Source organism: Lissotriton vulgaris, chromosome 7 (genome assembly GCF_964263255.1).
Source record: "Lissotriton vulgaris chromosome 7, aLisVul1.2, whole genome shotgun sequence".
Lineage (NCBI taxonomy): Eukaryota > Metazoa > Chordata > Amphibia > Caudata > Salamandridae > Lissotriton > Lissotriton vulgaris.
In genome coordinates, this window is record NC_141695.1 from 1765850979 (window position 1) to 1765873953 (window position 22975).

Here is a 22975-nt window from a genome sequence, read left to right on the forward strand (position 1 = left end):
AGCGGAGGTTTAGCCACTTACATTACAAATACTCTTCCTGTGGATGAGGTAATCCCCCTAAGATTAGATGCAAATTTCCAGATTATAGTGATAAAGGTCACCAAGCAAAGACTCTACTTAATTATACATTTTTATAACAATCTCTCTCACGCTGACATGATTACTCTTCTCCCAGAGATCTCTGCAACATTACAAGAGCAACGAATTAAATACATCAAAAAGACATGCACAATAATCTGGGGAGGAGATTTCAACCTTCATCTATGCAGTAACAGCGATAACAATAAGTGCGGTATTAGCGATGAGGTTGACACAAACCTTACGCACTTTATACACTCTAATGTGGGAGAAACAATGACCGAAATTATGGCTGAACTAGAGCTAAGTTTTGCTAATGAAACAAAGATTCCATCTGTTCCCTTCCAGCCCACATTCAATGGAAGAGGTCTAATAAGCCTAATTGATTTTATACTGATTTCACCACTCATAGGATTCACCGTAGAAGATTTCAAGGTCCCTAAAAATCCTTTAAGTGACCATTTTCCAATCATTATGGTTCTTGCCGAAACAACAACGAATAAACCATATGACATCATGACCGCCCTAAATCAATGTGATTTAGAATTAGGCTCCTTGAATGGCTTTGCACTGAAGTGGGGCAGTATTGACAAGGAAGCAACAACCAAAAAAATAGTTATAAACAATCAAACTGATATTATAAATTGCTTGGACTCTACCACACAATCAAGCAAAATTATAAAGAGCTTCTTGACAATTACAACAAGCATACAAAAAGAACTAACCAGGATGCACAAACAAAGGCCCCAGTTAAAGAAAGGTTGGTTCAATTCAGCATGCACAAAAGCATCTACACGTTTAAAGGAAGCTCTAAACAGTGATCACAGGGACAGAGCTGAAATTACCAGACTTAGAAAGGAGTACACGGCTGCCTTAAACAATAGGAAAAAAGAAGTGAAAGCTGAACTATGGTCAACACTGATCCAAAGCTCGGAATTAAAAAATAGTACCTTGTTCTGGCAGGTAGTTCGTTCCCCATTCTTAATAGACAAAGACAATTCTCCATCAATTGATGTTGCTATAAGTCATCATGAATGGGTGAGCCATTTTACAAAAGTCTTTGCAAAAGATCCGACAGAAGACACAGACCAACCTGAATTTCTGCCACACATCGCCTACCCTTTAAACCTTCATTTCTCCCACGAAGAGGTTCAAAAAGCCTTAAAATTCTCAAAAATAGCTAAAGCCCCAGGCCCGGATGGTGTCCCCGTTGACGTCTTCAAACATCTCCCGGATCTTTGGACCCCCCTATTGACTAACGTCCTGAACGCTACCATTGAAGTGGGCCTCTTGGACTCTTGGAAAACATCAATGTTGGTACCTATTTTTAAAAAAGGAGATCGAAACAGTCCATCATGCTATAGGCCGATCTCCCTCCTGGACTCGTTAGGTAAGATGGCAGGACGAATACTCCTCGAGCGTCTCCAGGAGTGGGCTACCGATTACAAAATCATCTTAGACCTACAATATGGTTTCCGGGAGGGGCTAGGAACAGTTGACCAGGCCCTAAACTTGTCCCTACTGGCGGGCAAATATCTGGAAGCTAAAGGGTCTTCTTTCCATATGGCATACGTCGATCTCTCCGCAGCGTTCGATTGCGTGGCACACTTAACGTTGTGGAGAACTATCTTGAAAATGGGAGTTCCTACCCCAATCGTGGACTTTCTCCGAGAATTGTACACAGACACTACAGGCAGGGTAAGATTCGGGGTGAGGGGTGAGCTCACTGACACCTTTAGGGTGGAAAAGGGGGTCAGGCAGGGGTGCGTCCTGGCCCCCTTTTTATTCACCCTTTATACGAACGGCTTGGAGGCTGCCATGTTACAAGGCAGTAAGGACCTTCCTTTAATAGCTCGTCGGCAGATACCAGCGCTCCTATACGCCGACGACGCCGTTATTTTAGCAAGAACACCAAATGAACCACAGTTGGCCTTGAATAGATACTGTGCCTTCATGGCAAGTCTGAACCTGAAATTAAATGCAAAAAAAACCTATACAATGCATGCAGGGGAGAAAAGAAGTGTAAAACACAGGAAACTATTGGTACAGGGTGAACATCTGGATAGGACTACTACCTATCCCTATTTAGGGATCGTCATAGATGAAAAATTTAAATGGAGCCCAGCTATCAATGCAAGGAAATTGGCATTCCTCCGAGAGACATCTTCGCTAAAAACCTTCTCACAAAGATTGGGGCAGCGACCAATTAAAGAATTATTGCAAATATATAACTCAAAATGTGTAAGTACAGCAACATATGGGGCGGGGATTTGGGGCTTTACAAATGTGGACTCAATACAAAGAATAGAGAACTTCTTCCTGAGATATTTGTTGGCGGTACCAAAAACTTGTTCCACCTATGCCTGCCATACTGAGTTGGGCATTGATTATATTACAGACACTATAAAATTGCAGCCAATAATGTTGTGGCGTAGAATATGGGTCACTGAGCAATGTCACTTGACTAGGGCGATCATTCAAGACATCTTAACATTAGACTACTCTAAGAAGATTAAATGGTTGTCCTATGTCAAACCGCTATTAACAGATCTAGGATATAGGAAGTATTTTGATCATCCATTACTGATAAAAGAAATCCCAAAAAAGAACTTAAAAAGGGAGTGCCTTGTTCATCTGCGCCAGTTACGCTTACTATCCGAGGTCCATAAACCATCTGTTCAACACTCCTTATTAGCCCAGACTGTGTTTACCGTTGAACCCTACTTGAACTTTAAATTAACACAGTTTGAAAAAATGCTGCTCACCCGTTTTAGATTTGACCTGTTTCATTTATTGGTTGCATTTCCAAAGCAAAATGTCAGGACATCCACACTTCCTATGTGCCCTTGTGATCTAGTGTCCTCACAATCAACGATACATACAATGTTATTCTGTAAATTCTTTACTGAACCCCGTAAACGCTGGATACTGCCTATTTTGAAATTCTGGGGCCTTCGTCAATGCCGCCCAGCGTATCTGGCACTTCAGTACCTTGAAAATGAAAACTATGCTAAAGCGATCGTATTTTATCTTAAATTTTGTATACGTCATCGCATGAATTTATGAGTACGAATAACATTGCTATTTTGCACAAATAAAAGAAACTAAGATAACAGGAAAATTGTATGTTATTATAAATGCCGAAAAACTTGCACAAATTGAACTGAGAAGTACTTGCTATTTTTAATATGCTTTCTTTTAAACAAATGCATACTTAACGGTTTTTAACTTTTTTGATAAATTTGTAACTGCCTATTCTGAACTTTTATGGTGTTTTTGTAAAACTACCGAATAAAGTTATTATTGAATTGAATTGAATTGAATTTCCCCTTCTTCCATGATATTACTGAGCTTCAATATTCTATCAGACAACTCCCCCTGTCTACTTTCTGTACTTTGAGAAAAGTCTCATAGAGAAGTTAGCTGTGTTTCTCTTCTCCCTCTCCCATTTACCCTTCTTCTAGTATATAACTTTCCTGACAGCAGCAGTGCTAGATACTGTGGTTCAGGAAAGCCTGCCTTCAGTCTCAGCAGGGCCTTGTAGAACATGGAACTAACATCCAGGGCTGCTAGCTGAGCATCTCAGCAGAATCACTTACATGTGTGTTACTGAACAGCAAAGCACACATGTGCGATTGAAAAGCAAAGCCTTTCTTCAGCCGCAGGTCCAGTTTAGAACTTCTGAAGACAAGGATATGGATCAAGTCGAGGCATGTTCCTAACATCTAAGCTTTAAGCTGCAGGAAGGAAGGAAAGAAGTTGTTGACCATACAACAGTATTGCTGTCCTGAGACTCTTACTCTCTCCACACAGCAAAGAGAACCAGACATGGTGGACCTTCTCGCTCAAGGTGTCACTCCGCGTCAGTACTCGCTATGGACTGAGCTTGAATGACTCATCAGTCTGCTGTGACTCTTGCAGCTCTGAAACTTACATAAGCGTCAGTCATTCTTGATAGGGTTCTGGTTACTTATGTTGTTGACACAGAGGTGAAAGGACTTCTAGTTCCATCAGTCCTTTCGATAGTTGTTTCTTCTGTTGCCTGAGCCATTATTTCCAAACTATCTCGAGAATTGTGATTAGTTGTCAGCTCAGAATTAGCATAAGATTGGAACTTTACCAGTAGGAAGGATTGGAAGAAGTAGGGAGAGATTTGACTGTCGGTGAAACAAGTTCATTATTGAAGATCCAATGTGATACGAAAAAAAAGCTTCAAACTATTAGTCGTGCTGAGATAAAACAGGTATATTACAAGTGGAATCCATTCAATGTATCAGACAGGGTTGTTGCAGGGATTCCGCTTAGAAACAGAACTATGCCTGGGGCCACAGAAAATCAGTATATCGGTAGTGAGTCACCATACCACATCAGTACCTCTGAGCCCAAATCAAGACTAGCTCATAGTGCCGCACCTGCCCTCCCAACCTTTACAGAGTAACAGGTAGTTTGGCGCCCCAGAACACACACTCTAAACCCTTTCAGGCATCCCGGGAGCAGGCAATCTCCTTCTGTTAGCTCACTCATACATACCAAAAATTAACAGAATAGAGGCAAGAAAAAATCTTGTAATATTTATTGAAACTATTGTGCTCTTTTTTGCGATAGCTGCTCCGCAATTAAAATACATATACAAGTCAACAATGTCACTAGCATAATTAGCAAACTGTACACAATGAAAAGGCCTGTACTATTAGAAGACAGTGGTGCCTAAACCTACCCTCACTACAGAAGCACAGTGATATTTAAGACATCGCTGGGAATTGTGGGGACCCCATCCCTGGCATATGTTTTACATCATAGACAGCAGAGCTCTTTCTCGCCTCAGGACCTTTGCTTTTTGTGACTGTCCTCTCTGTTTTCAAAACAACACATTTAGTTTTTTATGATACGATTTATCCGACCACAGAGCAAATACAGCACCATTTATTGAAACCTTGTAGAAAATGTTCTGTCTAATTCCTAACAGAAGAACTGAATATTAAAACATGTACAGACTATTTCTAGACTATTTCTAAAATAAATCTGTAGCACAAAAACAAGCCTGTTCAAGCAAAGGCAGCAGAATAACTTTAGGAAATACACAGCAGGGGTATTCAGTGTATCAGAGAGGGTCAGACATGGTATCAGCTGTAGAATCTATTCAACGTATCAGAGAGGGTGGTACATAGTATCATAAGTAGGAGGAATTCAATGTATCAGAGGGTGATATATAGTATCAACTGTAGGATCTATTCAATGTACCAGAGAGGGTCACACATAGAATCAGCCGTAGGATCTATTAAATGTACCAGAGAGGGTCACACATAGTATCAGCCGTAGGAGGAACTCTCTTCATGAGAAAGGATCGGGTGCCCACGTTGCAGTCAGTTCTGGGGCCTGTGAGGAAGAAACAAAAGAGAGCATGAAGACACTTCTCAGCCTCAGTGTTGGGTTCGTCAGGAGCTTAGTACATATGTTCTTTAGCAATTAATAATCCATATTGCGATGGGAAGGCCCAGCTACCCTTTAAACACCATCTGCCTGCCCGTATGGAATGTAGTTTGTTAAATTCTTGTTCGCTGTGTGGAAGAGATGGAGAGTGCAGACATTGAAGACACCGATCCATGTCTTCAAACTCTACTTTCAGAAAGTGTGGCTTTGAGTACTTGTGTAATTGGACTGCTTATTCTCCAGGTGAAATTCCTCCCTCCCTAGAATTTTAGAGGACTCTGTAACCTGGATGTTCTCAAATATTTTACCTGATTATGCCCTGCATCTGCTATGTGAGCAATTTTATTTAGTCTGATTTTATTGGGATCTCATGCTCAATAAAACTCCAGAAGGTGTCTATATTTCCCTCCAATATAAGTAAAACTCCCTAGAAGGGTTTAATAATAGAACAAACCTGTGTCCACAAGGACCCTCACCAGGTGATGGCTTCAAGTGCTTCTCCACTACAATTTCCTGAACCAGACGGTGGGAGGTAACACTGAGTTCTCCATTTTCCTCATGGCTGCCAGTAGCTGTTGCATTTTCTAGCTTCCAGCAGCTCCTGATTTTGCATGCAGTTATTCTGGTCTTGTTTAGGAAGAACACTGCTGGTCCCCCAGTAGTGCTGACTTTCTGGAAGTTATATGTTTATTAAAACCACCCTATGCAAGTTTAACTTATATCCTCAAATTTCGCATTCTTGGTACTGATACTAGGGGCAGATCCTTTTCAGCCTTCGCTATTAGACTTGAGTGGACAGAAAAACGCTACAGCTGCGCGCTAATGTCCAACTGAGGCTTTCACCAATGTTTTCAAACAATTAGGACTTTTTCTTATGTCTGTGGAGTGGGGTGTGGTAGGGAATCTGCATATACTCTATAGTATATATACTCTACACATGCATACGATCTTATCCTAAATGTTGATTACATCATATTTTCCTCATTGTAGTCAGTCATGTACCAAAGGGGGGAGGTGACCCCGCAAGGCACCCTGAGAGGTCCCCATGCCCAGCCCCCACCTCACCATGTTTAAGTTTCTAACCACTGCAGCCAAAGCCGGCGGAGTCAATAGTCATTTCTGAGACACGGCCATCTTCAAAAGAACCAACATACACAGTGGCTGCAGGGCGACCTAGAGGCAGTTTCCTGTGTTATTAATATACAGAATGAGAGTTGTGGGGGTCACTGTGTGTGTCCCTGGCATCATATAACTTAAATCACCTGAGCCCTTAAGAAAAAAGTCTTTATTTCGGGGTTGAAAGGAATGTCCAGCTGCACATGCAACCCATTCAACAAGACGTGAAGAGTAAACTCAATGTCTGGCTATTGTTATACTGCATTCGACAACGTGAGGGGTCTCTTGGTGATGTCAACTTCACTGCCTTCAACACTGAATTAAAAATGGGCTTCATTCCTTCTTGTTTTAAATTTTTACAGGACAATCGTGTTCTTGCCGCTATATTCTTGGCGTGATGCTGCCCACTTGTAACTGGTGCAAAAAAACAGTTTGATGGCAAGACCTAAGATATACGTGGCCCGAGTACAAATCCCAGCTACCAGTTCACCAATTTCTGTGATCCTGGTAAAGTTAATAGACCTCATTGTACATTGTTTTGTTGTCTGTGAAAACTGGGAATGTTAAAGGTGATTCAGGTTGAGGCACTGAGGGCATAAATACTAGTCATATCTTGCTATGGGTAGATGAGCAAGACTCTTTTCAGGGGTAGGGTAGAGGTGGGTCTTCCTTTAAAAATATTTGGAGAAAATGGGACCAGATCATGAGTTCTACAACATAGTTTTTCAATAAAATTAGCTAGTAAGGCATAGGTTTTAGAGACTAGTCTGAAGGGAAAGACACCAGGAGGCATCTCGGCGCTTCCCTAGCGATATGAGGATAGTAGGCGGTCACATTAGATGAATATGTTAAAACAGAAAGGTTTTCAATTGTTTCCTAAAAACGACATAAGAGGAACATTTTCGCAGAGCAACGGGAAGCTGATTCCTGTACCATGGGGAGAGGTACGAAAAAGCTCTCCCACCGGTGCGGCTAAGGCGGATTTGGGGAACTTTTAACAGAGCCAAGGAATTGGACCTTAGGTTGCAACCCGAAGCCTGCTTGATACATTTCTTCTGAAGGTAAAGAGGACCTTTGCCATTCACGGCATTAAAAGTAAGACAGAAGATCTTAAAGAAAGATCGCTTCTTAATTGATAGCCAGTACAGCTGTTTCAACAGAGGGGCCAAGGATGAGCCAGAGGGGCGATTTTAAATCATCCTAGCCGCGAGGTTTTGGATTACCTGCAGTTTAGCATGTAGTGACTCTCCCACTCCCGCCAACAGTGCATTCCCAAAGTCTAGGCGACTCATCACCATGGCTTGAACCAAGGTTCTCCGATAATCGATTGACAAGTAGGGGAGTATCCTGCGTAGGAGGCATAGTCTATAACAGCAGGAGCTAGTAATGGCTGCCACGTTATTCTTCATAGATAGAGTTGGATCCAGTTTTAATCAGTGAAGATGATTTTGACATTGTGAGTTTTAAAATGCCAGTTTTAGAAAGTGAGCATTTTCTTGCCTAACCATCCTGTGTGCCTTTGCCTGTTTGTTTATTCACCATCTGAGTTGAGAGTGACAGGAGCCGGGGATGTGCATTCACACTAGACAGACACTAGGGCGAGGTTGAGGTGTGACGCAAAGCCAGGCTGAGCAGACCTGGCTGCATGTAGAGTTGTGGGAGGAGTTGACACTTGCCCTTGAATGGGCTGTAGCTCCTTCTCACAAAGCTGTTTCCAACTCCTGTGGTAAACCTGGACTCAGCCAGACTGAATTGGTTTATGTGTGCCAGAGGAACTTTATTTGTATCAACTTCAAAAGAAAATGTTGTATAAATATTGGGGCCCTGACCCCAGAACGTTAGATTACTGCTTGACTAAGGAACCTGTTAGGAAGAAGAGCTGGCAAGAGGAGTACTGCCCTTTTGCTGCTGTTGCTTTGTTGGGTTGGCCTGCAGTTGCTGCTTCTGTCTGGGGAAGGGAAAGGACTGGACTGTTTTTTCTGCATACTAAGTATCTCCAAGGGCTTGTTTTAGAGCTTGCCTCCTCTTGGAAGTGTCAGTGAAATCGTCGAGTTCGAACTGCAACGCATGTGACTTTAAGACCTGACGACTCCTGCACCGGCTTCCGGAATCGGCACCGCTCCTCTGGAGCTCTCCACAAGGTTGACGTCCTGCATCTCCAAACGGACTGTTTTATGGGTCTCCCTAACACTGTAGCTGGCCCGCGATGCAGCGACCGGCTGGAACTGTTGGATTTGTTTGTTCACGACGACATGATAGCCCTGGACAGAGCTATCGACTTCAGGGGACTGTTTCAAAAGCCTACTTTTGCATTATTAGCATTTTGATCACTGTATGTTGGATTTCCATTGTTTTGGTCTTGTTTTACACAGATAAATATTGAATATTGTATTTTCACTTTATTACTGTGTGTTATGTCCAAATTTTTTAGACATTTCCTCTGAGATACACCAGACTGCTCATGTCAAGCTAGCTAGAGAGTGAGCAGGTGTTATTTTAGATGTGTAATACCCTTATTCGAATTAGAGTGGTGAATTCTGCCTGGGTTAAGTGCATATCCTAGCCAGCCAGAAAACCCATTTCTACCATTACAAATACGTCACCCCCAATGTAGGACCTTGGTCGCACATAGGCCAGGGTGCCATGTAACTTAAAGGAAGGACATGTACTTTTAACGTGTGCAGTCCTGGTAGTGAAAAACTCCCTAATTCGTTTTTTACTACTCATAGGCCTACCCATCTCATAGGTTAACGTTGGGTATTCCTTAATACACTTAATAAGCTGTAATTTCTAATTAATAGAAGGTTGACTGGAATGGCAATAACAAATTCTCATTAATGATTAAAAAAAAAATTTAAAAATATTTTTATTTTGTTTTGCATACAAACAACAAACCGAAGTGCCAACGGACACCCACAGCAATGCTATAACCAGAGCAGGGGAGCAGCAACACAGCATCAGCAAGTGCACATTTTGCACATAGTAACAGAGCACTGGCCAGGTTGGTGACAAGAAATCATATGAATACAATGAACCACACATTATAAACATTAGAATTGGAAAGGCAAGGTCAGATTTCCATCATCCAAGGTCGTAATATTTTATCCAGAAACCCGAGATCTTAGAGAACGTACACAGGTACCCTCTGCTCTTATAAGTGACCTTCACAGCCACCATATATAAATCCATCCAGCACCCCAGCACTTGGCCAATCCCTCTTCGCCACCTCAAAGGCCAAGTTAAAAAAAGGAGTTTGGCATGTGGAACATCCACATCTGTCGTTATGCCAAATGCAAAAACAACAGTTGATGGACATCAATGCAGAACATTGTCATACATTCACCCCAGTACAGAGATCTGGGGGGCCTAAATCCATCGTTTTTTTGCTCACCACACCACCCCAGTTCAGACATGGCCATATGCAAATCAGCATTGACCCTGTGCCTCATGGGAACAGTCCAGCCCAAACTGCCAAGCCATGTCTTCCCTGGACCGGAATCAAGCATCCTAGAACCGGTTTCTGACTATAAGTTGTCTTCGGCCAGGATAGCTTGACTCCAGTGGCGTGGAGAGCACGGGACTCACGTCTGAGCATACCCGTCCCACTCGGGGTGACAAATGCAAAAACAACAGTTGATGGTCAGAATGCAGAACAATGTCATACATTCACCCCAGTACAGAGATCTGGGCCTAAATCTATCGTTTTCTTGCTCACCACACCTCCCCAGTTCAGACATGGCCATATGCAAATCATCCTTGACCTTGTGCCTCATGGGAACAGTCCAGCCCGAAATGCCAAGCCATGTTTTCCCTGGACCGGAATCAAGCATCCTAGGACCGGTTTCTGGCTATCAGCCGTCTACAGCCAGGATAGCTTGGCTCCAGTGGTGTGGAGAGTTGGCAGGGTAAGCTCAGACGTGAGTCCCTTTTTACAAAAAACAGTGGACCCTAGTATTTGAGAGATCAGGGTAAGAATAGACGTACACTAGATAGTTAGTATGTCCTTTGTCCAGCCGGACAGGAATTTATTTGAAAAATGCACACAATTAACAATAAATCTTAAAGTAATGTCAAGTGGGCACGGCCCGTGACCCACAATGAACAGGACAAAACAACAAAATTCAGGCAAGAGCGAACAAGGCGGTCTGTGTACTTGTAGTACACAGATTTTGCCACTGCATTCAAGCACGCCTGGCTGAAGACGGCTGTAATGCCAGAAACCGGTCCTAGGAAGCTTGAAACCAGTCCAGAGAAGGTATGGCTTGGCAGTTCGGGCTGGACTGTTCCCATGAGGCACAGGGTCACACTGATTTGTATATGGCCATGTCTGAACTGGGGTGGCAGAGTGGGTTAAAGAACGGTGATGGATTAAAGACAGATTGGTTGACTGGGTGGGAGTGTTTGATTGGTTCAGATGCTCCGTTCATCACCACCCCCTTTTGTACCGCTTTGTTCGCCATAAGTTGGCAGGGTATGCTCAGACATGTGTCCCTTGCTCACTTTGCCACTGGATTCAAGCAAGCCTGGCTGAAGACGGCTGTAATGCCAGAAACCGGTCCTGGGAAGCTTGAATCCGGTCCAGGGAAGACATGGCTTGGCAGTTCGGGCTAGACAGTTCCCATGAGGCACAGTGTCAGACTGATTTGCATATGGCCATGTCTGAACTGGGGTGGCAGAGTGGGCTAAAGAACGGTGATGGATTAAACCCAGATCTGTTGACTGGGTGTAAGTGTTTGATTGGTTCAGATGCTCCGTCCATCACCACCCCCTTTTGTACCGCTTTGTTTGCCATAAGTTGGCAGGGTATGCTCAGACGTGAGTCCCTGGCTCACTTTGCCACTGGATTCGAGCAAGCCTGGCTGAAGACGGCTGTAATGCCAGAAACCGGTCCAAGGAAGCTTGAATCCGGTCCAGGGAAGGCATGGCTTGGCAGTTCGGGATGGACAGTTCCCATGAGGCACAGGGTCAGACTGATTTGCATATGGCTATGTCTGAACTGGGGTGGCAGAGTGGGCTAAAGAACGGTGATGGATTAAACCCAGATCTGTTGACTGGGTGTAAGTGTTTGATTGGTTCAGATGCTCCGTCCATCACCACCCCCTTTTGTACCGCTTTGTTTGCCATAAGTTGGCAGGGTATGCTCAGACGTGAGTCCCTGGCTCACTTTGCCAATGGATTCAAACAAGCCTGGCTGAAGATGGCTGAAATGCCATAAACCAGTCCTAGGAAGCTTGAATCCAGTCCATGGAAGGCATGGCTTGGCAGTTCGGGCTGGACTGTTCCCATGAGGCACAGGGTTAGACTGATTTGCATATGCCCATGTCTGAACTGGGGTGGCAGAGTGGGCTAAAGAACGGTGATGGATTAAACCCAGATCTGTTGACTGGTTGTGAGTGTTTGATTTGTTCAGATGCTCCGTTCATCACCACCCCCTTTTGTACCGCTTTGTTCGCCATAAGTTGGCAGGGTATGCTCAGACATGAGTCCCTTGCTCACTTTGCCACTGGATTCAAGCAAGCCTGGCTGAAGACGGCTGTAATGCCAGAAACCGGTCCTGGGAAGCTTGAATCCGATCCAGGGAAGGCATGGCTTGGCAGTTCGGGCTAGACTGTTCCCATGAGGCACAGGGTCAGACTGATTTGCATATGGCCATGTCTGAACAGGGGTGGCAGAGTGGGCTAAAGAACGGTGATGGATTAAACCCAGATCTCTTGACTGGGTGTGAGTGTTTGATTGGTTCAGATGCTCCGTCCATCACCACCCCCTTTTGTACAGCTTTGTTCGCCATAGGTTGGCAGGGTATGCTCAGACGTGAGTCCCTTGCTCACTTTGCCACTGGATTCAAGCAAGCTTGGCTGAAGATGGCTGTAATGCCAGAAACCGGTCCTAGGAAGCTTGAATCCGGTCCAGGGAAGGCTTGGCTTGGCAGTTCGGGCTGGACTGTTCCCATGAGGCACAGGGTCAGACTGATTTGCATATGGCCATGTCTGAACTGGGGTGGCAGAGTGGGCTAAAGAACGGTGATGGATTAAACCCAGATCTGTTGACTGGGTGTGAGTGTTTTATTGGTTCAGATGCTCCGTCCATCACCACCCCCTTTTGTACCGCTTTGTTTGCCATAAGTTGGCAGGGTATGCTCAGACGTGAGTCCCTGGCTCACTTTGCCACTCGATTCGAGCAAGCCTGGCTGAAGACGGCTGTAATGCCAGAAACCGGTCCTAGGAAGCTTGAATCCGGTCCAGGGAAGGCATGGTTTGGCAGTTTGGGCTGGACTGTTCCCATGAGGCATAGGGTCAGACTGATTTGCATATGGCCATGTCTGAACTGGGGTGGCAGAGTGGGTTAAAGAACGGTGATGGATTAAACACAGATTTGTTGACTGGGTGTGAGTGTTCGATTGGTTCAGATGCTCCATCCATCACCACCCCCTTTTGTACCACTTTGTTCGTCATAAGTTGGCAGGGTATGCTCAGACGTGAGTCCCTTGCTCACTTTGCCACTGGATTCAAGCAAGCCTGGCTGAAGACGGCTGAAATGCCATAAACCAGTCCTAGGAAGCTTGAATCCAGTCCATGGAAGGCATGGCTTGGCAATTCGGGCTGGACTGTTCCCATGAGGCACAGGGTTAGACTGATTTGCATATGCCCATGTCTGAACTGGGGTGGCAGAGTGGGCTAAAGAACGGTGATGGATTAAACCCAGATCTGTTGACTGGTTGTGAGTGTTTGATTGGTACAGATGCTCCGTTCATCACCACCCCCTTTTGTACCGCGTTGTTCGCCATAACTTTGCAGGGTATGCTCAGACATGAGTCCCTTGCTCACTTTGCCACTGGATTCAAACAAGCCTGGCTAAAGACGGCTGTAATGCCAGAAACCGGTCCTGGAAAGCTTGAAACCGATCCAGGGAAGGCATGGCTTGGCAGTTCGGGCTAGACTGATCCCATGAGGCACAGGGTCAGACTGATTTGCATATGGCCATGTCTGAACTGGGGTGGCAGAGTGAGCTAAAGAACGGTGATGGATTCAACCCAGATCTGGTGACTGGGTGTGGTTGTTTGATCGGTTCAGATGCTCCGTCCATCACCACCCCCTTTTGTACCGCTTTGTTCATCATAAGCTGGCAGGGTATGCTCAGACGTGAGTCCCTTGCTCACTTTGCCACTGGATTCAAGCAAGCCTGGCTGAAGATGGCTGTAATGCCAGAAACCGGTCCTAGGAAGCTTGAATCCGGTCCAGGGAAGGCATGGCTTGGCAGTTCGGGCTGGACTGCTCCCATGAGGCCCAGGGTCAGACTGATTTGCATATGGCCATGTCTGAACTGGGGTGGCAGAGTGGGCTAAAGAACGGTGATGGATTAAACCCAGATCTGTTGACTGGTTGTGAGTGTTTGATTGGTTCAGATGCTCCGTTCATCACCACCCCCTTTTGTGCCGCTTTCTTCGCCATAAGTTGGCAGGGTATGCTCAGACATGAGTCCCTTGCTCAGTTTGCCACTGGATTCAAGCAAGCCTGGCTGAAGACGGCTGTAATGCCAGAAACCGGTCCTGGGAAGCTTAAATCCGATCCAGGGAAGGCATGGCTTGGCAGTTTAGGATAGACTGTTCCCATGAGGCACAGGGTCAGACTGATTTGCCTATGGCCATGTCTGTACTGGGGTGACAGAGTGGGCTAAAGAACGGTGATGGATTAAACCCAGATCTCTTGACTGGGTGTGAGTGTTTGATTGGTTCAGATGCTCCGTCCATCACCACCCCCTTTTGTACCGCTTTGTTCGCCATAGGTTGGCAGGGTATGCTCAGACGTGAGTCCCTTGCTAACTGTGCCACTGGATTCAAGCAAGCTTGGCTGAAGATGGCTGTAATGCCAGAAACCGGTCCTAGGAAACTTGAATCCGGTCCAGGGAAGGCATGGCTTGGCAGTTCGGGCTGGACTGTTCCCATGAGGCACAGGGTCAGACTGATTTGCATATGGCCATTTCTGAACTGGGGTGGCAGAGTGGGCTAAAGAACGGTGATGGATTAAACCCAGATCTGTTGACTGGGTGTGAGTGTTTGATTGGTTCAGATGCTCCGTCCATCACCACCCCCTTTTGTACCGCTTTGTTTGCCCTAAGGTGGCAGAGTATGCTCAGACGTGAGTCCCTGGCTCACTTTGCCACTGGATTCGATCAAGCCTGGCTGAAGACAGCTGTAATGCCAGAAACCGGTGCTCGGAATCTTGAATCCAGTCCATGGAAGGCATGGTTTGGCAGTTCGGGCTGGACTGTTCCCGTGAGGCACAGGGTCAGACTGATTTGCATATGCCCACGTCTGAACTGGGGTGGCAGAGTGGGCTAAAGAACGGTGATGGATTAAACCCAGATCTGTTGACTGGGTGTGAGTGTTTGATTGGTTCAGATGCTCCGTTCCTCACCAATCCCTTTTGCACCGCTTTGTTCGCCATAAGTTGGCAGGGTATGCTCAGACATGAGACCCTTGCTCACTTTGCCACTGGATTCAAAGAAGCCTGGCTGAAGACGGCTGTAATGCCAGAAACCGGTCCTGGGAAGCTTGAATCCGATCCAGGGAAGGCATGGCTTGGCAGTTCGGGCTGGACTGTTCCCATGAGGCACAGGGTCAGACTGATTTGCATATGGCCATGTCTGAACTGGGGTGGCAGAGTGGGCTAAAGAACGGTGATGGATTAAACCCAGATCTGTTGACTGGGTGTGAGTGTTTGATTGGTTCAGATGCTCCGTCCATCACCACCCCCTTTTGTACCTCGTTGTTCACCACAAGTTGGCAGGGTATGCTCAGACGTGAGTCCCTTGCTCACTTTGCCACTGGATTCAAGCAAGCTTGGCAGAAGACGGCTGTAATGCCAGAAACCCGTCCTAGGAAGCTTGAATCCGGTCCAGGGAAGGCATGGCTTGGCAGTTCGGGCTGGACTGTTCCCATGAGGCACAGGATCAGACTGATTTGCATATGGCCATGTCTGAACTGGGATGGCAGAGTGAGCTAAAGAACGGTGATGGATTCAACCCAGATCTGTTGACTGGGTGTGAGTGTTTGATTGGTTCAGATGCTCCGTCCATCGCCACCCCCTTTTGTACCGCTTTGTTTGCCATAAGTTGGCATGGTATGCTCAGACGTGAGTCCCTTGCTCACTTTGCCACTGGATTTGAGCAAGCCTGGCTGAAGACGGCTGTAATGCCAGAAACCGGTCCTAGGAAGCTTGAATCCGGTCCAGGGAAGGCATGGTTTGGCAGTTTGGGCTGGACTATTCCCATGAGGCACAGGGTCAGACTGATTTGCATATGGCCTTGTCTGAACTGGGGTGGCAGAGTGGGCTAAAGAACGGTGATAGATTAAACCCAGATCTGTTGACTGGGTGTGAGTGTTTGATTGGTTCAGATGCTCCGTACATCACCACCCCTTGTGTACCGCTTTGTTCACCATAAGTTGGCAGGGTATGCTCAGACGTGAGTCCCTTGCTCACTTTGGCACTGGATTCGAGCAAGCCTAGCTGAAGACAGCTGTTATGCCAGAAACCGGTTCTAGGAATCTTGAATCCCGTCCAGGGAAGACATGGCTTGGCAGTTTGGGCTGGACTGTTCCCATGAGGCACAGGGTCAGACTGGTTTGCACATGGCCATGTCTGAACTGGGGTGGCAGAGTGGGCTAAAGAACGGTGATGGATTAAACCCAGATCTGTTGACTGGTTGTGAGTGTTTGATTGGTTCAGATGCTCCGTTCATCACCACCCCCTTTTGTGCCGCTTTCTTCGCCATAAGTTGGCAGGGTATGCTCAGACATGAGTCCCTTGCTCAGTTTGCCACTGGATTCGAGCAAGCCTGGCTGAAGACAGCTGAAATGCCAGAAACCGGTCCTAGGAAGCTTGAATCCCGTCCAGGGAAGGCATGGTTTGGCAGTTTGGGCTGGACTGTTCCCATGAGGCACACTGTCAGACTGATTTGCATATGGCCATGCCTGAACTGGGGTGGCAGAGTGGGCTAAAGAACGGTGATGGATTAAACCCAGATCTGTTGACTGGGTGTGGTTGTTTGATTGGTTCAGATGCTCCGTCCATCACTACCCCCTTTTGTACCGCTTTGTTCGTCATAAGCTGGCAGGGTATGCTCAGACGTGAGTCCCTTGCTCACTTTGCCACTGGATTCAAGCAAGCCTGGCTGAAGATGGCTGTAATGCCAGAAACCGGTCCTAGGAAGCTTGAATCCGGTCCAGGGAAGGCATGGCTTGGCAGTTCGGGCTGGACTGTTCCCATGAGGCACAGGGTCAGACTGATTTGCATATGGCCATGTCTGAACTGGGGTGGCAGAGGGGGCTAAAGAACGGTGATGGATTAAACCCAGATTTGTTGACTGGTTGTGAGTGTTTGATTGGTTCAGATGCTCCGTTCATCACCACCCCCTTTTGTGCCGCTTTCTTCGCCATAAGTTGGCAGGGTATGCTCAGACATGAGTCTCTTGCTCAGTTTGCCACTGGATTCAAGCAAGCCTGGCTGAAGACGGCTGTAATGCCAGAAACCGGTCCAGGGAAGCTTAAATCCGATCCAGGGAAGGCATGGCTTGGCAGTTTAGGCTAGACTGTTCCCATGAGGCACAGGGTCAGACTGATTTGCCTATGGCCATGTCTGTACTGGGGTGACAGAGTGGGCTAAAGAACGGTGATGGATTAAACCCAGATCTCTTGACTGGGTGTGAGTGTTTGATTGGTTCAGATGCTCCGTCCATCACCACCCCCTTTTGTACCGCTTTGTTCGCCATAGGTTGGCAGGGTATGCTCAGACGTGAGTCCCTTGCTAACTGTGCCACTGGATTCAAGCAAGCTTGGCTGAAGATGGCTGTAATGCCAGAAACCGGTCCTAGGAAACTTGAATCCAGTCCATGGAAGGCATGGCTTGGCAGTTCGGGCTGGACTGTTCCCATGAGGCACAGGGTTAGACTGATTTGCATATGCCCATGTCTGAACTGGGGTGGCAGAGTGGGCTTAAGAACGGTGATGGATTAAACCCAGATCTGTTGACTGGTTGTGAGTGTTTGATTGGTTCAGATACTCCGTTCATCACCACTACCTTTTGTACCGCTTTGTTCGCCATAAGTTGGCAGGGTATTCTCAGACGTGAGTCCCTTGCTAACTGTGCCACTGGATTCAAGCAAGCTTGGCTGAAGATGGCTGTAATGCCAGAAACCGGTCCTAGGAAACTTGAATCCGGTCCAGGGAAGGCATGGCTTGGCAGTTCGGGATGGACAGTTCCCATGAGGAAAAGGGTCAATCTGATTTGCATATGGCCATGTCTGAACTTGGGTGGCAGAGTGGGCTACCGAACGGTGATGGATTAAACCGAGATCTGTTGACTGGGTGTGAGTGTTTAATTGGTTCAGATGCTCTGTCCATCACCACCCCCTTGTGTACCGCTTTGTTCGCCATAAGTTGGCAGGATATGCTCAGACGTAAGTCCCTTGCTCACTTTGCCACTGGATTCAAGCAAGCATGGCTGAAGACGGCTGAAATGCCATAAACCAGTCCTAGGAAGCTTGAATACAGTCCATGGAAGGCATGGCTTGGCAGTTCGGGCTGGACTGTTCCCATGAGGCACAGGGTCAGACTGATTTGCATATGGCCATGTCTGAACTGGGGTGGCAGAGTGGGCTAAAGAACGGTAATGGATTAAACCCAGATCTGTTGACTGGTTGTGAGTGTTTGATTGGTTCAGATGCTCCGTTCATCACTACTACCTTTTGTGCCGCTTTCTTCGCCATAAGTTGGCAGGGTATGCTCAGACATGAGTCTCTTGCTCAGTTTGCCACTGGATTCAAGCAAGCCTGGCTGAAGACGGCTGTAATGCCAGAAACTGGTCCTGGGAAGCTTAAATCCGATCCAGGGAAGGCATGGCTTGGCAGTTTAGGCTAGACTGCTCCCATGAGGCACAGGGTCAGACTGATTTGCCTATGGCCATGTCTGTACTGGGGTGACAGAGTGGGCTAAAGAACGGTGATGGATTAAACCCAGATCTCTTGACTGGGTGTGAGTGTTTGATTGGTTCAGATGCTCCGTCCATCACCACCCCCTTTTGTACCGCTTTGTTCGCCATAGGTTGGCAGGGTATGCTCAGACGTGAGTCCCTTGCTAACTGTGCCACTGGATTCAAGCAAGCTTGGCTGAAGATGGCTGTAATGCCAGAAACCGGTCCTAGGAAACTTGAATCCGGTCCAGGGAAGGTAAGGCTTGGCAGTTCGGGCTGGACTGTTCCCATGAGGCACAGGGTCAGACTGATTTGCATATGGCCATTTCTGAACTGGGGTGGCAGAGTGGGCTAAAGAACGGTGATGGATTAAACCCAGATCTGTTGACTGGGTGTGAGTGTTTGATTGGTTCAGATGCTCCGTCCATCACCACCCCCTTTTGTACCGCTTTGTTTGCCCTAAGGTGGCAGGGTATGCTCAGACGTGAGTCCCTGGCTCACTTTGCCACTGGATTTGATCAAGCCTGGCTGAAGACGGCTGTAATGCCAGAAACTGGTGCTAGGAATCTTGAATCCGGTCCAGGGAAGGCATGGTTTGGCAGTTTGGGCTGGACTGTTCCCGTGAGGCACAGAGTCAGACTGATTTGCATATGGCCATGTCTGAACTGGGGTGGCAGAGTGGGTTAAAGAACGGTGATGGATTAAACCCAGATCTGTTGATTTGGTGTGAGTGTTTGATTGGTTCAGATGCTCCGTCCATCACCACCCCCTTTTGTACCACTTTGTTCGTCATAAGTTGGCAGGGTATGCTCAGACGTGAGTCCCTTGCTCACTTTGCCACTGGATTCAAGCAAGCCTGGCTGAAGATGGCTGTAATGCCAGAAACCGGTCCTAGGAAGCTTGAATCCGGTCCAGGGAAGGCATGGCTTGGCAGTTCGGGATGGACAGTTCCCATGAGGCAAAGGGTCAATCTGATTTGCATATGGCCATGTCTGAACTTGGGTGGCAGAGTGGGCTAACGAACGGTGATGGATTAAACCGGATCTGTTGACTGGGTGTGAGTGTTTAATTGGTTCAGATGCTCTGTCCATCACCACCCCCTTGTGTACCGCTTTGTTCGCCATAAGCTGGCAGGATATGCTCAGACGTGAGTCCCTTGCTCACTTTGCCACTGGATTCAAGCAAGCATGGCTGAAGACGGCTGAAATGCCATAAACCAGTCCTAGGAAGCTTGAATCCAGTCCATGGAAGGCATGGCTTGGCAGTTCGGGCTGGACTGTTCCCATGAGGCACAGGGTTAGACTGATTTGCATATGCCCATGTCTGAACTGGGGTGGCAGAGTGGGCTAAAGAACGGTGATGGATTAAACCCAGATCTGTTGACTGGTTGTGAGTGTTTGATTGGTTCAGATACTCCGTTCATCACCACTACCTTTTGTACCGCTTTGTTCGCCATAAGTTGGCAGGGTATTCTCAGACGTGAGTCCCTTGCTAACTGTGCCACTGGATTCAAGCAAGCTTGGCTGAAGATGGCTGTAATGCCAGAAACCGGTCCTAGGAAACTTGAATCCGGTCCAGGGAAGGCATGGCTTGGCAGTTCGGGATGGACAGTTCCCATGAGGAAAAGGGTCAATCTGATTTGCATATGGCCATGTCTGAACTTGGGTGGCAGAGTGGGCTACCGCACGGTGATGGATTAAACCGAGATCTGTTGACTGGGTGTGAGTGTTTAATTGGTTCAGATGCTCTGTCCATCACCACCCCCTTGTGTACCGCTTTGTTCGCCATAAGTTGGCAGGATATGCTCAGATGTGAGTCCCTTGCTCACTTAGCAACTGGATTCAAGCAAGCATGGCTGAAGACAGCTGAAATGCCATAAACCAGTCCTAGGAAGCTTGAATCCAGTCCATGGAAGGCATGGCTTGGCAGTTCGGGCTGGACTGTTCCCATGAGGCACAGGGTTAGACTGATTTGCATATGCCCATGTCTGAACTGGGGTGGCAGAGTGGGCTAAAGAACGGTGATGGATTAAACCCAGATCTGTTGACTGGTTGTGAGTGTTTGATTGGTTCAGATACTCCGTTCCTCACCACTCCCTTTTGTACCGCTTTGTTCGCCATAAGTTGGCAGGGTATGCTCAGACATGAGACCCTTGCTCACTTTGCCACTGGATTCAAAGAAGCCTGGCTGAAGACGGCTGTAATGCCAGAAACCGGTCCTGGGAAGCTTGAATCCGATCCAGGGAAGGCATGGCTTGGCAGTTCGGGCTAAACTGTTCCCATGAGGCACAGGGTCAGACTGATTTGCATATGGCCATGTCTGAACTGGGGTGGCAGAGTGGGCTAAAGAACGGTGATGGATTAAACCCAGATCTGTTGACTGGGTGTGAGTGTTTGATTGGTTCAGATGCTCCGTCCATCACCACCCCCTTTTATACCGCTTTGTTCACCATAAGTTGGCAGGGTATGCTCAGACGTGAGTCCCTTGCTCACTTTGCCACTGGATTCAAGCAAGCTTGGCAGAAGACGGCTGTAATGCCAGAAACCCGTCCTAGGAAGCTTGAATCCGGTCCAGGGAAGGCATGGCTTGGCAGTTCGGGCTGGACTGTTCCCATGAGGCACAGGGTCAGACTGATTTGCATATGGCCATGTCTGAACTGGGGTGGCAGAGTGAGCTAAAGAACGGTGATGGATTCAACCAAGATCTGTTGACTGGGTGTGAGTGTTTGATTGGTTCAGATGCTCCGTCCATCCCCACCCCCTTTTGTACCGCTTTATTTGCCATAAGTTGGCATGGTATGCTCAGACGTGAGTCCCTTGCTCACTTTGCCACTGGATTCGATCAAGCCTGGCTGAAGACGGCTGTAATGCCAGAAACCAGTCCTAGGAAGCTTGAATCCGGTCCAGGGAAGGCATGGTTTGGCAGTTTGGGCTGGACTATTCCCATGAGGCAAATTGTCAGACTGATTTGCATATGGCCATGTCTGAACTCGGGTGGCAGAGTGGGCTAAAGAACGGTGATGGATTAAACCCAGATCTGTTGACTGGGTGTGAGTGTTTGATTGGTTCAGATGCTCCGTACATCACCACCCCCTTGTGTACCGCTTTGTTCACCATAAGTTGGCAGGGTATGCTCAGACGTGAGTCCCTTGCTCACTTTGGCACTGGATTCGAGCAAGCCTGGCTGAAGACAGCTGTTATGCCAGAAACCGGTTCTAGGAAGCTTGAATCCCGTCCAGGGAAGACATGGCTTGGCAGTTTGGGCTGGACTGTTCCCATGAGGCACAGGGTCAGACTGGTTTGCATATGGCCATGTCCTGGGGTGGCAGAGTGGGCTAAAGAACGGTGATAGATTAAACCCAGATCTGTTGACTGGGTGTGAGTGTTTGATTGGTTCAGATGCTCCGTCCATCACCACCGCCTTTTGTACTGCGTTATGCCAAGGAGAGCGTACATGTGCTCAAATGTGAAATTTACCCTCTCAAGGCGCTGCCTATCTCACTCAGTATCGCATGCCAATAGGGTTGGATGGTAAGGCAGCCCCAAGGTGTGTGGAGAAAAGTCCCCCATACCCCCTACACCGCAGACAGGCTAGGGACTCCGGTCTCTCCATTTTACATAGGTGGTAGTAGTAAATCTTGTGGAGAAACTAAAGTTGTCTAAGCCTGTTGTGAACGTATCTAGGACCTTAATTAAATATTCCCGATGTATGTCCTTATGTGGTTATAACAAATCATATCCTTATAAAGGCATAAGAATCATATCCATATTTAGTCATAGGCAATGCAGTACAAATACGGCAAGGCTACTTCCTGAGACTCCTAGAAGGTACAACGAGTTCTTTAAACTAACCAAACCTCCAGCAACCCGGGGATTCCCCATGCTTATGTTTTGATTTGTCCTAGAAATCCTGCGAGTCCTGAAAGAACTGCTAGTTCTTAGTGACAGTTCTCATTGACGTCTTATGTCCAACCTTACGTCAAACACGGTACCTTCCAGATATAAATATACCAACACTTGCCTTAAGCAACACACGGTGGTTTGGAGCAGAGCGGCATTCTACTTACCCAAAGCCCAGCTGATGCGAGTGCCGAAGGAAGCCGTCCCTCCCATTTGACGCACTGAGAAAGACGCTGTCTTTTCTCCTGCCGAGAGAATCCAGCTCCTGTGTTTCCAGTCACCCTTGCGGGTAACTGGGAGATCGAGTCCTGAGAACAAGATACAAGACCTACTTCATTCTAAAACCAAGGTACGGAGCTGATTAGACCCTTAGAGAATTCTTGATTCAGATTCTTGGCAAAACTAACTTAACTTAAACTGCAACTCCCTTACTCCTTCCCACGTACTAGGCTTAGGTTAGGTACACTGGGGTAGGCTTATTTTAGA

General features: G+C 47.1%; 1 protein-coding gene across 1 annotated transcript in view; it reads right to left on the reverse strand.

Annotated features, from left to right (window-relative positions):
* Positions 1-4631: 4631 nt before the first annotated feature.
* Positions 4632-22975, reverse strand: part of LOC147706622 (uncharacterized) — a 182268-nt gene continuing 163924 nt past the window's right edge. The window contains exon 9 of the mRNA XM_086929106.1: positions 4632-5454. Coding sequence (XP_086785232.1) covers positions 5442-5454 — 13 coding nt within the window. The 3' untranslated portion in view covers positions 4632-5441. The remainder of the gene's footprint in view (positions 5455-22975) is intronic.